The 14,389-nt window shown below is 43.8% G+C and overlaps 2 protein-coding genes across 3 annotated transcripts; both read left to right on the plus strand.

The window, feature by feature from the left end:
* The first annotated feature begins 381 nt into the window (after window positions 1–381).
* LOC121198978 (coiled-coil domain-containing protein 134-like) lies at window positions 382–10,029 on the plus strand. 2 transcript variants are annotated; one of them, XM_041063393.1, is made up of 7 exons: window positions 382–716; window positions 4,164–4,297; window positions 4,523–4,644; window positions 5,581–5,665; window positions 6,174–6,355; window positions 7,543–7,614; window positions 7,973–10,029. In XM_041063393.1, the coding sequence occupies exons 2-7, from the start codon at window positions 4,195–4,197 to the stop codon at window positions 8,096–8,098; spliced, it is 690 nt and encodes a 229-aa protein (XP_040919327.1). In that variant the 5' UTR covers window positions 382–716; window positions 4,164–4,194; the 3' UTR covers window positions 8,099–10,029. The 2 variants fall into 2 exon arrangements, with proteins under 2 accessions (XP_040919327.1, XP_040919328.1); XM_041063394.1 differs by lacking the exon at window positions 382–716 and adding an exon at window positions 746–1,400.
* Window positions 10,030–10,155: 126 nt separating this feature from the next.
* Window positions 10,156–13,741, plus strand: LOC121198063. Its single transcript, XM_041061897.1, has 2 exons — window positions 10,156–10,315; window positions 10,826–13,741. The coding sequence occupies exons 1-2, from the start codon at window positions 10,294–10,296 to the stop codon at window positions 12,844–12,846; spliced, it is 2,043 nt and encodes a 680-aa protein (XP_040917831.1). The 5' UTR covers window positions 10,156–10,293; the 3' UTR covers window positions 12,847–13,741.
* Window positions 13,742–14,389: the final 648 nt, after the last annotated feature.

Consider the following 14,389-nt stretch of genomic DNA (forward strand, 5'->3'; position numbering starts at 1 on the left):
AGTCAACTTTCCAGGAAAGAAAAGAAATGTAATTCTTTAGCACTAAAGTTATATATTTATGCCTCAAGGTGGGGATTCAGTCAGAATGCTCAGATGAACTCCTCATGTTCATTTAAATAATTTTTTTAATCTTCGAAATACACATAAATGTAGCCAGAAGTTGACAAAATAATCAAAAACAAATCCTATTTGATTTTTTTGTTAATTACTTTAATTACTTAGCTTTGAAAAATGTATATATATATAAATAACGTTTTATTTATTTTATTTTATTTTTAATTTATTATTTTTTTAACATAGAGGGAAACGGAACGTTGTCCCGTGCCTCCGGTGGTGTCTCTCCCTAAATCTTCCGTGCGGAAACCACATCCTCCTCCGTGTTTAGCGCCCGCTCGCTGTCATTCGTCCAAAGCGAGCCAGCCGGTGCGATCGTGGCGCTGGCGGAGTGGAGCAGCGAGAGCCGCATGTAAATGAACACCTCCATCGCCCGTGTTGTTGTCACCTGAGGATCCAGAGGAGCAAACTGACTGTCCCGTCAGCCCCCTACCACCACCACCGCCACCTCTCATCGGCGAGCCGACCTTTAACGTTTTACGCTGAGACTATTTAAAAAAAAAAAAAAAAGAAAAAGACAAAAGGTTAAACTGCACTACTTTGGAGCAAACGCTGCCTGCTAATCGCTGCTGTGTGTCGCCGCCGTTTTTCGCTGCAACACGGTGAGTGATCTGCGAGTTTTGTGGCTGTTATGTCCAGGGCTTTATCGGTCGGATGTGCAGCGCTGGCCGCTGGCTGATGGATCCGGCGGGGCAAACAGCTGCGATGACAGGCGGGATCGATTTGTTGAGGAGCGACTTCAAAATTACTTGGTTAATTCCTCAAAGCGCAACGCTTGAGGAAACCGTATATAAACAGTGAGATGTTGCGGGGTTGATGCATAGGACCACTTGATGTGATCTTAAATCGCAGCTTCGTGATAAAGCGCGTGATTATAGGGGCTGAAAATGACAGGAAATAAACTCCTAATAGCCTGTAGACAGTCGCGCGACGGAATGGAGCACGGGTCAGGTAGGGGACATGCAATCAATTAAGCAACCTGTAATTGATGGTCCACATGACAGTCTTTACCCAGACCCAGCCATCATCATCACCATCATCATCATCACCATCACGCATGTCCGTGGCTCTGCCTCTGCACGAACGATGATAGAGCCGGGGAGAGAGAGTGAGTGAGAGAGAGAGAGAGAGAGAGAGAGAGATGATGTGCCAGTCCTTGAACCTCAAACCTCCCACAGCAGGCAGGCAGCCTGAGGGGGATCTGGATCCACTCCTGCTGCACATCCCGCTGTCTGATAAGCATCTCTCTTATTCCACCCTCTCTGGGAGCTGCTTTCACCTCAAGGGTCAGTTCTTCTCTTGACATTAATGTCACAGAGCCTGTTGTTTAGCAGTTTGGATTGTTTCCCACCCTTGATTGAAGATTATTTTCTGATATTTTATTTCTTTCTTTATTTTCTGCGTGTCCTCTGGGGATCAGAGAAATAATAACACGTTGGCACTGCACTGCATCGTAGAATATGGGATGCATGTTTTCACACCACGGGGGATTCACACGCAGAGTGGAGCTATCTTCACAGGTCTGTAGTATGATTAGATATGGGAGCCCTGCTTATCTGGAGAGGCTGGAACCTGGATCACCCACACAGGAAATAAAACTTCAGTCCCTCTGCCACGGGAGATTGTTGCTGGCTGAGAAGAAAATCTCCGGCCAAGAGATTTACGTGGGCTTACAACGGCTTCAGCAAGAACCACTCTGCCTTCAGACCTCCCTGCGGCAAACGCACCTCGCCTAGTGATGGACCAAATCTGAACCAAGCCCTCCCACCTTGGTTACTGAACATCAGTGGGTTGGCTGGAGGAAAACCCAGCCAGTCCAGGATTCAGTAGGGCAGAATATGGAAGCACACTTCTTGCAGAGCGTCTGTCTTGTATTAATGGTCCGACAATATGTGCACTGGGCTGATGTGTGTGCTGTGTGTTCATGTCCGTGTTGTTCGCCTCATGTAAGAAATAAGGTCAAGGGGCACTTGAAGTTAATATCGCAGCGTATCACAGTCACTCTGATTTGGTCGCTGTTCATCCATGTGTAATCGGATCTCAAAAATGGCGTGTGCTTTACTATTGCATTTTCCTTGGACTTCGATTTCCTAAGATGATCATCCTGTGTAATCGTGCTGGTTGCCTGCTTACGGTTAATGGATGCATTTAGACTCTCATTTCTGTGCTGCCCATGCCACATTAGAGATGATTGATCCCCCTCTTAATGTCCTTCCTATGCTACTTCTTAAAGTCTCAGCACTTTGCCCCACCTCACAGAAGCGTTTGCAGCTGCTGGATGTATGTGTTGACTGCATTAAATTGTGCCAGCGGCGATAACCTTTTTGCTCATAAATATCTGCCGGAGCTACACGGCCGCCTGCTCGGGAGCACACAGGAGCATCAAATAACCCGACGAGCTGCTGCCACGGGAGAGACAAGGGCCCCTTTCCTTGGCTGTTATCTAGACATACTGAGGCTTTTGACCAGCACTTAAGGATATTTAGTGCAGCATTTCTCAGAAAGCTGGGAAGCTACCCAAAAAGATCTTCCCAGAATGCACAAATAGGCCTTAATCGAACATTGTCTTCACTCAGCTGTCTTCAGGAACACTTTTTTATGCTGACTCAGTTAAAAAAAACAAAAAAACAAATAGAAAAATAGTTTTAGCTTTAAAAAAGACTTCACTGACCACCACAGAGACCGCAAGTAAGAGTAGCTGCAGTAAGAGGGAGTTAGCTTTCTTTTTCAGTATGATCTTTCACGTCATATTGGCAGGTTTGGAATAATGAGATCTGCTGTTAGACAAGAGCCTTTGGACAGTTGTCATGCTGCTATCGGGACACGCTGTGAAGCTGTTGTAAAACAGGAGGCGGTTTCAGTGTGAAATGACAGCTTTTGGTCCATGTTGTCAGCGCTCTGAAGAGGGATAGCCTATGTCTTGGGGCACATGCGTTTCCCCTCTGACTTGAGTGAGATCCTTAAGGGGACAAATTAACTTTAACACCCTGAAACGCTTGCTCACTTCCTAGTCCTTCAGTTGCAGGAGTCGGCAGACAAGCTCGTGAAGATTAATTCTGTCAGTGCAAAATCAAGTCCCTGGTGCTCATTATCCTCTCGCACAGCCTCGTACTCCTCCTCTATCTTGCACTTTCTCTCCTATCTGTGTGTCTTTCAGGTTTATGGCTGTGTCTTAGCAAAGGCAGATGAAATATTCTCCAGGAAAGCTGTTGTTTCCCGGACGGGCTCGCCTTCAAACTCCTCAAACCCCCAACAGCCCGCCTCCAAAAGCCCCAACCTCTGCTCATCTCTTGCCACCCGTCCTCCGTACCCTTCTGCATCCCTCTGATTGTATCATTGATGCAGCCCCTGCTAAATTATGCATGAATTATATGAATTATGTCTTGTAGCATTTCGTCAGCATTGTCTTCTCCCCCCCTGAAGTTACTTCTGCTTTCTTAAAAATTTGGCTTTCATCAAATTTTCATTTGATGAGGTCCTATTTTTAGCTGTTGTGTTTATCTTCTCACTTTCATCCCTCCCTTTCAAATGTATAAAAAGCCTCTGAGGAAAAGGAAGTTGCAGCTGAATTAAAATGTTGAAGAAGGCCACTGCTTTGGATATAGAGGGAGCAGGGGGATGAGGGAGAGGAAAAAAAGAGCAACGAGCAACTCTGGTACAGATATTGTAAAAGTTCCTCTGGGGATTTTGCAAGTGCCAGACATTAGATGTGTCTTTTAAAAGGAACAAAAGCTTGTCTCTCTATTTCACATATTCCACAAGTACCACAGAAGAGAGTGCCTTTCTGGCAGCTTGGGAAGAAGAAAAATGGCCTCATGAATAAGAAAACTATTTCAGTGAAAGCCTCGTTTTCAAATGAAATTGAAATCTGTATCAAAAGAAAATGTGTTCAGCGTGACAGTCAAAGCCAGAGAATTTCATTTTTGTGGAGGAGATGTGCAGTCTCCCTTCTGTAGCCTTAAATACTTTGAAATCACGCAGCTCTGTGCCAGTATTTTGACATTTAACGATTTAATGTACATCTCACGGCTTGTCGTCTCTGTGTTCAGAGGAGCGCCTCTCTGCCGCCCCCTGCTGACCATGCAGAGCGTGTGCGCGGTGGTCGTGGCCCTTGCCGCTGCAGCCCTCAGCTCGGCAGACTCGGACACGCACAGGCCGAGGCACGACTCCAACCTGGAGATCTGTATCCTTCTGCTGTCACTGTGGAGAGCTGCTGCCAAACACACTGGCATGGATGTCACCGTGTCTGCACGCGTGTGTGTGTGTTGCAAGTCACTGAGTGTGAACGAGTGCATGTTCATGAATACATTTCTGTGCATTTCAGTGTGACAGATGGATGCGTGTGTGAGCACTGATGTGAGTTATGCCCGTGTGGAGACCGTGTGTCCTCCTGACCTCCTCTTGTCAGACAAGCGACTGTTTGAGACCAAGAGGAAAGATCAGCTGAACGCGCTCAAGAATCTGGTAGAGCTGAACGACATCAACCAGCAGTACAAGATCATAGACATCATGCTCAAAGGACTCTTCAAGGTAGGGTGTGTATGTGCACGCTGATGTTATATGCTCACGCAGTCTTTGGGCAGCAGCAAAATCAAGCATGAGAGAAAAAAAAAAAAAAAACTCAAGTTATTTGTGAGAGCTCAGCCTTCTTGTGCTTTCAGCAGATAGAAGGATAAGAAGGTTCCCAGACCAGCAGAGTATCAGAGGCCTCAAATCCAATGATTACATTCATCAGCATGTTTCCTCGCAATCATTTGAATGTTAAATCAGACTCAGCTGCTCAGAGTGCCATTCACTTGCACTGTGCTGGGGAGTGGGGGGGGGGTTGCTTTACAATATGTTTCTCAGAGGACAGTTATCTATGCATCTCCATGCCTCTCAAGGACAGCTAGCATAGTCAACCTTCAGTGCCTGAAATACAGTGTCAGCATTTCTCTACCTCTCTGTGTGTGTGTGTGTGTGTGTGTGTGTGTGTGTGTGTGAGATAGTGTTGTTAAAGAGCGTTTCTGCTCATATTTCTTTTTAATACTGTCTCCACAGACCCTGACTCTAATCCCAATCGATGTCTGTGTATGCTAAGATGTTTTTTTTTTTACCAGATATCGCATAAATTGCGAGATCTTTTGGTGCAGTGATTCAGCTTGATGCAACTTAAGAAGCAACGCAACAGTCAGACAAGGCTTCAAACAAGTCCCCAGTTTAACTTTATTATCCAAACACTCATTAAGAACCACTTCTTGCTTCAAAATCTAGTTACCCAACCACTCATATTGTTTGCCCTGTGGGAAAGTGGTGTGTAAATTGTAATGATAGGAATAATCAGCATTTAGCTCAAAGCAGCCTCAAAGAGCCGCTAGCATGGCTGTAGACTCTTATTCTTGTTCACCTTCGTCATTCTTGTTCACAGCGACTTTAATTCTCAGCACATAGAAGCAAGCAAACAAACCTCTCTCTGTCATTCTTAAGGTGTTGGAGGACTCGAGACAAGTCCTGGTTGCGGCCAACATGCAGCCCGACGACCCCTTCCCCATGGACGATAAGATCAAAGAAGGTCTGATTCACTTTTACACCTCAGCTGTCTCATCTTTTCATTTTTTTTTTTTCTTCAATGTCTCTTTCTCTGGCTCTGCTTATATAAGTCCCTTTATTTTAACAGCAACTCTAGGGTGTCTTTCACACTCTGATTCTATCTCCACCACCTCTGACTGGTGTTCCTTTAGCCATCTGTAAAAGCTCCACCTCTGTCAGTCATTCTTTCGCTCATCTGTATCCTCTTTTGGAAGCAGCAGGAGCCGATAATATCCACTTTCTCTTTAACGTCTGTCTGAATATATTCTTCCCTTCTTTTCAGGCTTATTCAACCCACTGCTGCCTCTACGCATTTGAGTGTTTCCGAGCAAAATCAACCACTGTTTAAACTGCGCTCTTATTTTTGTTCTGTTTATGAGCATGTCCTGTGTTTTCTCAACACAAATAAAATTTTGGGTAGGATCGTCAAAATTGTCATCTAATTAACATACCCGTGTCTCTTTGTCCTCTGTTTATTGCAACTTCTGCAGCTTATTCCCACGTGGTGGAGAATACAGCATTTTTTGGAGACGTGGCGTTGCGTTTTCCCCGCATTGTCCACCACTACTACGACCGGAATGCCGACTGGGGTGGTCTGCTGCGCTGGGGGCTGAATTTCTGCAACCAGACGGGGGTATTTACAGGAGGAGCCCACCAACATGTCCTCACACTTGTAAGACAAAGCTTCTAGCTTTGAATATCTTTGAATGCCGACTGTAAAAATGTCTGCTTTCGACTGGCTAAATTTAGATGATATTTGTGAGTTCTCCGTTCTGCAGAGCTAAACAGAAAGAAAGAGTGTAGTTGCCTTGATAAAGCTGCTGAGAACATGGACTCAGACCACATTTAAGAGCTAACGTGGTTTCAGGCTAAAAGTACAAGCTTTGACAACATGAAAATGAGTAATTCTTTCAACTTGTGCCTGTGTGTATAAGTTTACATGGGTTTTAATATTGATGACTAATTCAGTTTAGTTTGTGTTTGCAGTTTTCTGAGCATTTGAAACCTGAGCAAAATGTTAGAAGTGATGATCCGTCAGATTTTTGCTGAAGGAAACGAATCGAACCAAATCGTTTTTTGAATTAAATAGTTACAGCTTTATTGTGAAGTGTACATGCAGAATTCAGTGTGAGTGCAGGTTGAAATGAATACTTTCCTCTGCAGGGGGGTGGAAAACGCTGCAATAAAACAGAGCGGTGTAATATGTAGTTCACAGTGAGACAAAGGTGACAGAACCAACACAGCGCAGGTTTTACACTACATGTGAATATGTCAGTGCAATCTTCTGTCATGTCAGTGGACAATACGTCCTCAGATGTCAGCTAATACCTCTCTTTCGACTCTTTTTGACAAAGTGTGTCCTTTATCTTTCGGTTCATCCATGATGCGTTGTTGCCTCTGAAACTTGAAAGAGCAAAGCAGATAAAACGGTGTTCCCTCTTTAATGTGAGGGTTAACGAACTAAACTCTCGCAGGATTAATCTGTGACCTTAGCAATGTGCCAAGAGGATTATATAGTGGATTAATTCTGAGACTTGAAGCCGTACCAGTTAGCACCCTGAAAGTAAGCATCCAGCCCTCACTTGTGCCTCAGTAACCCCCCACTCTGAGTTCCTGATCCTCTCCTCTCTATTTCATGTAGCACATAGTCTCCAAAGCAGAAATGAGAGAATAAGATATATTACTTAATGGAGGCTTTTTTCTGCATCTGCTTGCCAAATTGCATCATACTTCTTTTTAGCTGGAGAATAAGTGATGAGACGCTGTCTCATTTTCATCCCTTATCTCTTCTGAAGAAATGATGGTGTGCTTCTTCTTCTTCTTCCCCTCTGTCATCTGTCTGTACCACTCCGCTCTCAGATGTCACAGGAGCTGGGAATAACGGAGAAATCCCCAGACTTTATAAACCCCTACCGCACAGAAAGAGACGACGTGAGTGACATGTGTACATGTTGGTCCCCGCTCTGCCTGATTCTGCATTATCATCACGCACATGTAGTAACTCCAGTGACCACTCTTAATGGCTCCCTCATCAGCCATTAACATTCCACTGACCCCCTAGTTGCCATTAATACTCATCCAGTGACAGCCCTCTAACACCCTTGGAACCTCCAAATCACACCTTTTCAACCTGTAACAAAAGTGTAGAGCATGAGAGGGATATTCACACACACACATACTCACTCACTTTATCATGCTCTTCTCAGAAATAGTCCCTAATCTAAGAAAACTTTCACTCACATAGCTTTAATAAAAATCTGCATCTCTCGCCGTTTCTAATCTGCTTCAGGTGCTTCACACCGCAGAGGCTTTCCAGAAGATCCTGAGGGAGGAGGAGAAGAGGAGGAGGAAGGAAGAGAAGAGGAAAGAAATCAGGAAAGGCCCTCGCATCTCCCGCTCCCGCACCGAGCTATAGCGCTGCACCTCGGCGCTTGTGCAGAGCAGAGAAGGAGAGGAAGGAGCATACGCACAGTCCACAAGGGGTGGCTTGACTTGTAGACTCAGACGACGGTGAAGGAAGTAAAAGCTGCCTTCACTTGTACAAAAGCCAGGTGCTCTGTTGAAAAGAAGAAAGGAAACCTCAATGTGACACAACAAAGTAAAATGGAGGTGGAGGTTAGTCTGATAAAGGCCTCAATTGCTGTACTCTCCTGGTGATTTATAATTTGAAAATCTAACGTTGTATTGGGGGTAAAAGATGTCTCTGGAATAGGAGTTGATAAGGGAAATTCATTTTTTGATAACTTGATTACATAACTGTACTTTGGTAATATAAGTAATTGTAGTATAATAAATTTGCTTCAGAACTTTGCAAAACCCTACTGTATTGTGTCTGGTCTAGATTTAATGTGTCCAAAGCCCAAAATGCTTCAAATATCATGTGGTTGCCAAATATAAATTTGATCTCACCTCATTAAAATGTGGCCTGTTTCTGCTTAGGTTAAGGTTGATATAATGATGGAATAGAGTTTTAATTCATTTTCTTTGATGTTTTTTTCCCCTTGCACTGAGACTTGTTAGAGAGATTTCTAGAGGGATGCTTGTGAATGGGCAGATTTCTGTTCTTATTGCTGCTTGAAGTAGTAAGGACATCTCTTACACACTACCAGTCAACAGTTTTAGAACGCCCCCATTTTGCAGCTTTTATTTAAATTGAATCAGTTCAAGTCCAGTGGATATCTTTAAACGATACAGAGGTCAGCTGTAAACTGCCTAAGGTAATAAAATAAAAAGAAAAGGTTCTCTGAAAACTCATGTAAATTTGATAGAAAACAGGCCTTTTTCAGGGATTAAGAAACTGATTAACTTACAGCTTTCCTGTAACAATGGAAGTAAATGAAGCCTTTAAGGTTAATGCAAACAATTCCTACAGGTGTCCAAACTTTTGTTGATGACTTACAAACCCTCTGCCTGTACAAAGGCAGTGTAGGAACAAACTGTGTTACTACACCGACCGATGCATTATTAGGACGACACTGTGCTGCAGGAAGTAGGACTGTATGTTGCTATCAGAATGCTGAGAAAAAGCCCAGTAACAAAGAAGAGAGACTGGTTGGTCAGATAATGACCCAAAACATTAGAAGAAGAGAACTAGACGGTGGCTTCACATGATGAAGACCAGTATGGTCCTCAGGCTTAAACCCCATGGAGCTGGTTTAGGATGGACTGGACAGGAGGTGAAAGCAAAGCAAACTACAAGTGCAATACATTCGTGGAAACAGTGTTGGGACGAACATTGTTTTATTTCCATTGTAGAAAGAAGGTCACGTGTGTGTTCGGCTGCTGAATGAGTCAGTCATTTGTTCTGTGCTTTAATTTCATTAAGAAGTGGAAAAATGGAGGTGTGCTAAAACTTTGGACCGGTGGAGTGTTTTGTTTGAAGGACAGTAACGTGTAACATTACCATTGGTTTGTTTTTTTTAAAGTGTGTTTGAATATTTATTTTATCACCATCTGAGGGGATCAATAGTTTTAGTTTTACTCATTTGGCGGATTTGTTTATACCATCAGCCCTTCTTTTCAGACCAACCTCTGTAGTCGTTTCACTTAAATGATCCCGAATCAACAGGAATTGTTTTAGATCTGTCATCCAGTGATACAGCATGTGACTCTTCATCTCACAGCCCTGCACCTGTTTCTTTGTTACACATTTTCCTTTTACCTTTGCTGGAAATTGACATTTTAATGGTTTAGACCTATGGACTCGAGATTGATGTAATTTTAAAATAGTATTACGACTGTTATAAAATAAAAACAAAAAAAAAACAAACTATATGTATATTCAGAGAAAGAATATCATTGCTGCAGAATGAACAAGCCATTTTGTTATCAGATTTAATGAAATAAAGTGACTGATATGTACAAAATATATGTCTCAAAGTCCCACTGTGTGAATATGAGTGTGTGTGTGTCAGTGTCACACAGGTAGTTGAACAGATCGGCCGACAGAGGGCAGCCACTCACACTCTGCATCTAAAGTCAAGTGTTTTTGTTTGGGGGAGAACAGAGTTTGAGGTTAACCCAACATGTAGCTTTAGCCACTTTAAGGAGATGATAGCTAAAGATTGAGTGCAGAGAAGAAGCGACCTGTTTTAGTAAAAACTCAGAGAGATGTCTAATAACATGGACCCGGGTAAGATCATGTCTCCATGTTGTGATGGTTACTGTTTTCAGCACAAGTTAGCTACTTGCTAAGGCTAGCTTGTTAATGAGGTTTTAACTGTTGACAGACAATATAACTACAACTGTTCACTGTTTAGCTAACGGTCGCTAATAAACGGGATTAAAACTTGATCTCTGCATTTGATGTCTGATCTGTGGGGATCTTTCAGGGCTGGTGATCACTGAGATAAAAATAACATCCAGTCTAACCACATAATGCGTAACGCTAGCTGTGTACAGCTAACCCATTCAGCTGAGATGTGTTGTTTCTGTGCAGAACCTTCCAGACAAACACTGACTTTACGATGCTTGTTACAGCTCATAAAACGTTTATTGCCTTCATTAGCAACAGTCAGAGAAGACTATAAAAGTCTTGATAGCTGTCTTTCAATAATGAGGGAGTCCATGGTTTGTGTGTATGTAATTACAATGACAGTGAAATAAGTTGCAAACACTCTCTGTTGTGTGCTTTGTCCATCAGGGGATGAGCAAGAGAAAAAGGATCTGGTTGTTGTGGAGGATGAGAAGGAAGGTGACGACTCTGAAACCACATGGAGCGAAGAACTGCGGCTGGTCCTCATCGGAAAGACTGGATGTGGCAAGAGCGCATCTGGAAACACCATCCTGGGCCGAAGGCAGTTCCTGTCACAGATCAGTGCTAGCTCTGTCACGCAGGTTTGTGAGCTTGGGAGCACCGTGCTCCCTGAAGAGGAGGAGGATGCTGAGCAGGACGGCCAGGCTGTCACGCAGAGGAGGATGAAGAGAGTCATGGTGGTTGACATGCCAGGTTTTGGGGACACTCACCTCAGTGTGGAGCAGATTCATGCAGAGATAGCCAAGTGTGTCTCTCTCTCTGCCCCTGGCCCACATGCTTTCCTCTTGGTGGTGCCCATAGGACGATATACAGACAATGAGAACCAGGCCGTTTGTGAGATGACGAAGATCTTTGGGGTGGATGCAGTCTGCCACCACACAATGGTTCTTTTTACCAGAGGCGATGAGCTGGAGGGCATAGAGATCGAAGAGTACCTGAGGAAGACTGCACCTGCTGGGCTCAAGGCTCTGATTGACAGGTGTGGGGGCAGGTACCATGTTCTCAACAACAGAGACCCCAGTAACTTGGCACAAGTTAAAGAACTCTTGATGAAGGTGGACAAGATGGTGAAGCAGAGTAACAGAGGGTTTTACACTAATGCCATGTTTTTAGAGGCTGAGACTGCCATCAGGGAGGAGCAGAAAAGGATGTTGAGGGAGCGAGGGGAAGCAGAGGGGGAGGAACATGGTGGAAACAACGGCAACACGGAGGAAACTAAACTTGCAAAACGAAGAAAGTGCGATCTTAAGTCTGACAGAGCAGAAAGCAGTGAAAGAGGATCACAGGGGCTCAGCCGGAGGGAGTTGGAAAGAGGAAATGAAGAGGATTTCAGGGTGGAAAGATGGACAGAGGAGTGCAGAGGGAATGCATTCAGCCTCCTTAGGGACAGAGTTGAACAATGTAGGGGCCAGTTCAGAGGCAGGCATAAGGGCTGCAGCAGGGCCGTCAGCAGGCGACAGACTCTCCGTTCATCCTTGTCTCGCATGAGAAAGGAGGCAGCGCTCTCTGCTAAGGTGCTGGACAGAGTTAAGATCCTGGTAGCTGCTGGAACCACAGGGATGGCGGTTGGGGCAATGTTTGGAGTGGCTGCCCCTTTAGCAGCTGCAGCTGGGGCGTCTCTTGTGGGAAACTCGGTGGGTTTTGCTGCAGGTCAGTTAGCTGGGATGTCTGTAGTGGGTGGTACGGGTGTCGGGAAAGCTGTGGGGGCCATAGTAGCAGCAGCTTCCGGGAAAACTGCAGTGGCTCTGGGAGCAGCAACAGGTGGAGTTATGGGTGGTTCTGTGGGAGCCATTGTTGGTTCTGTGGCTGCCAGTCCTAGGGAGGGTGCTCTGGATGCCCTTGGGCAGGTTAGCGTCATTGGGGCTTCTACTGTGGGGATGGCTGCAGGAGTCGGGGGCACCTTGGGAGCTGGGGCTGCTTTAGGCGCAGTTCTGGAGGGAGCAGCTTTCAGCACAGCAGCCCTCAGTGGAGCTGAAACTGCAGCAGTAGGAGCAGCAGGTGTAGCCAATGCTTCTATAGCTCAGGGGAGTTTAGCTTCAGCAGCAGGGCAGCATGCAGTGGCCACTGTAGCTGCAGGTTCTGGGACATCTCAGTGTGCTGCAGCTGGGGCTGCCTTAGCTCAGGAGATGGCTGTGAACGTCCCAGTGGCAGCTGGGTCTGCTGGTGCTGTATGTGGGTTAACAGCACCGACTGTGGCCAGCAGGGTCGTTTCAGATCCCTGGGGCACCGTTGCGGTAACGACACGCATCCTGTCTGCAGTGGCTGAGATAGGGAAAGCTGCAGCAGGCATTGCCTTGGCTGGTGGTCTGGTAGTGAGAGTGGTAAAGGAAAAAGTCAGGAGTGGCACAGGAGCAACAGAAACAAGTTACTCAGAGAAGAAGTCTTATGAGGTCCACTGGAACAAATGAATACAGGCTAAGACTGGAGCTGTAATCCAGTGAATGAGATCATATTCACATTTTCTCCTGCCCTCGATGAAATCCTACACTCCACAGTAGCTTCCCTCAGTGTCTACTATGTCATTATAAACCACCTCAAATATGTAGAACCAGTAGCTGGAGCAGTGTAATACAAAACAATATTAAATACATGATCAAGGAATCACAAATTCTTTGAGATAAAGCAGAAATTCTACTAGTGAATGTTGGTTAAAACTGAGGCTGGCGACTGAGTTCAGTAACATTTGCAGTGCTGTGTGGAATGACCAGTAACGGATATTAGGTACACAGTCTTGTGATACCTTTGCTTTATTTCTTTTTTCCAAACGCTAAATTGATTGTTATAAGGTTGTGACTCAAGTGGTTGGTTTGGAATCAGACTGAAAGTCTTCATACCCATTTTTGTAAAAGAAAGAAAAGAAAAGAGACATTTACTTAAGGAAACAGGACTATGGAAAATGTGTGAGCTCATTTGAATGAATGAATGACTTGAATTTCATAAACACAAATGTTTTTTTTTTTGCCTTTTTAAAGAAGCACAGTACTAAAGCATAATATTAGAGTGTTTGTGGGTGTGAGATGAATGTGTTCATGTAATTAAACTTACTTTTTACAGTAATGAGCATTGAAAATGGACAAAAGGACTGAAGTAGTAAAAAGAATTATAAATCCTAACGGGTGACAGCAGGTGGCTGTATTTCAACGTTTCACATCCTGTAGTATGTAAACCTGAGTTTTGCAGTTACGTATTAACACTGCTTTTGACCTACCACACTGTTTTCAACTGCCGTTAATGTATCAGCAGTTCACTAGTGTGTCAACCTTTGCTGCAGTGAAGTGAACAATAAAGATAATATTCTACCACAAGTATTTTTACCTAATTTCTTGTCCCCTGTTGTTGAGTTGTTTTTTTTCTGTCAGTACATCAACTGCCTCAACTGTAGTGCCATAACTTTTGCACATTTACTTGCTTGTACTTTTGCATATTTTGCCAAACTTTTTAATCCACTATATACTAAATCTGTATTTCCCTGCTTCTATCTTTATTTATAGATATATAATATATATATATATATATATATATATATATATATATATATATATATATATATATATTTGACAGAATTTACTTTTACTAAGTAAAACTTTAGCATGCATCTAATGGAGTTTCTTGTTACTAGGTTATTGCTTCTTTCACATAAGGCAGCTGATAACCTTTAAGTACACTATTTATGTGAAGGAATGTGGTGAAAAATATGAACATTTATTTGAAGGAACTGTAGGAATTGTATATGGCATTGTGTTTTTATTAAACACTCAACTTTATCACAATATCAAGGACAGTGAATAATAGCAGGAAAATGCATGTCATGCCTCGTCTGAATTATTTATCCTTTATTTAATGCTGTTTACTTGTTGTTACTTGTTTTTGTCCTCAGTATTTGTAAGGTGCTGGATTGGCCTGGTGAGCTCCGCTTCCTGTCATGAAGATAGGGGGCGCGGTTTATTCAAA

The sequence above is a fragment of the Toxotes jaculatrix genome, chromosome 18 (genome assembly GCF_017976425.1).
Source record: "Toxotes jaculatrix isolate fToxJac2 chromosome 18, fToxJac2.pri, whole genome shotgun sequence".
NCBI classification, from domain to species: domain Eukaryota; kingdom Metazoa; phylum Chordata; class Actinopteri; family Toxotidae; genus Toxotes; species Toxotes jaculatrix.

Coding starts and splice junctions, on each gene's coding strand:
- LOC121198978 (XM_041063393.1), top strand. CDS start 4,195: ATGCAGAGCGTGTGCGCGGTGGTCGTGGCCCTTGCCGCTGCAGCCCTC. Junction 4,298..4,522: donor CGACTCCAACCTGGAGATCT/GTATCCTTCTGC, acceptor TCCTCTTGTCAG/ACAAGCGACTGTTTGAGACC. Junction 7,615..7,972: donor ACCGCACAGAAAGAGACGAC/GTGAGTGACATG, acceptor AATCTGCTTCAG/GTGCTTCACACCGCAGAGGC.
- LOC121198063 (XM_041061897.1), top strand. CDS start 10,294: ATGTCTAATAACATGGACCCGG. Junction 10,316..10,825: donor GTCTAATAACATGGACCCGG/GTAAGATCATGT, acceptor TTTGTCCATCAG/GGGATGAGCAAGAGAAAAAG.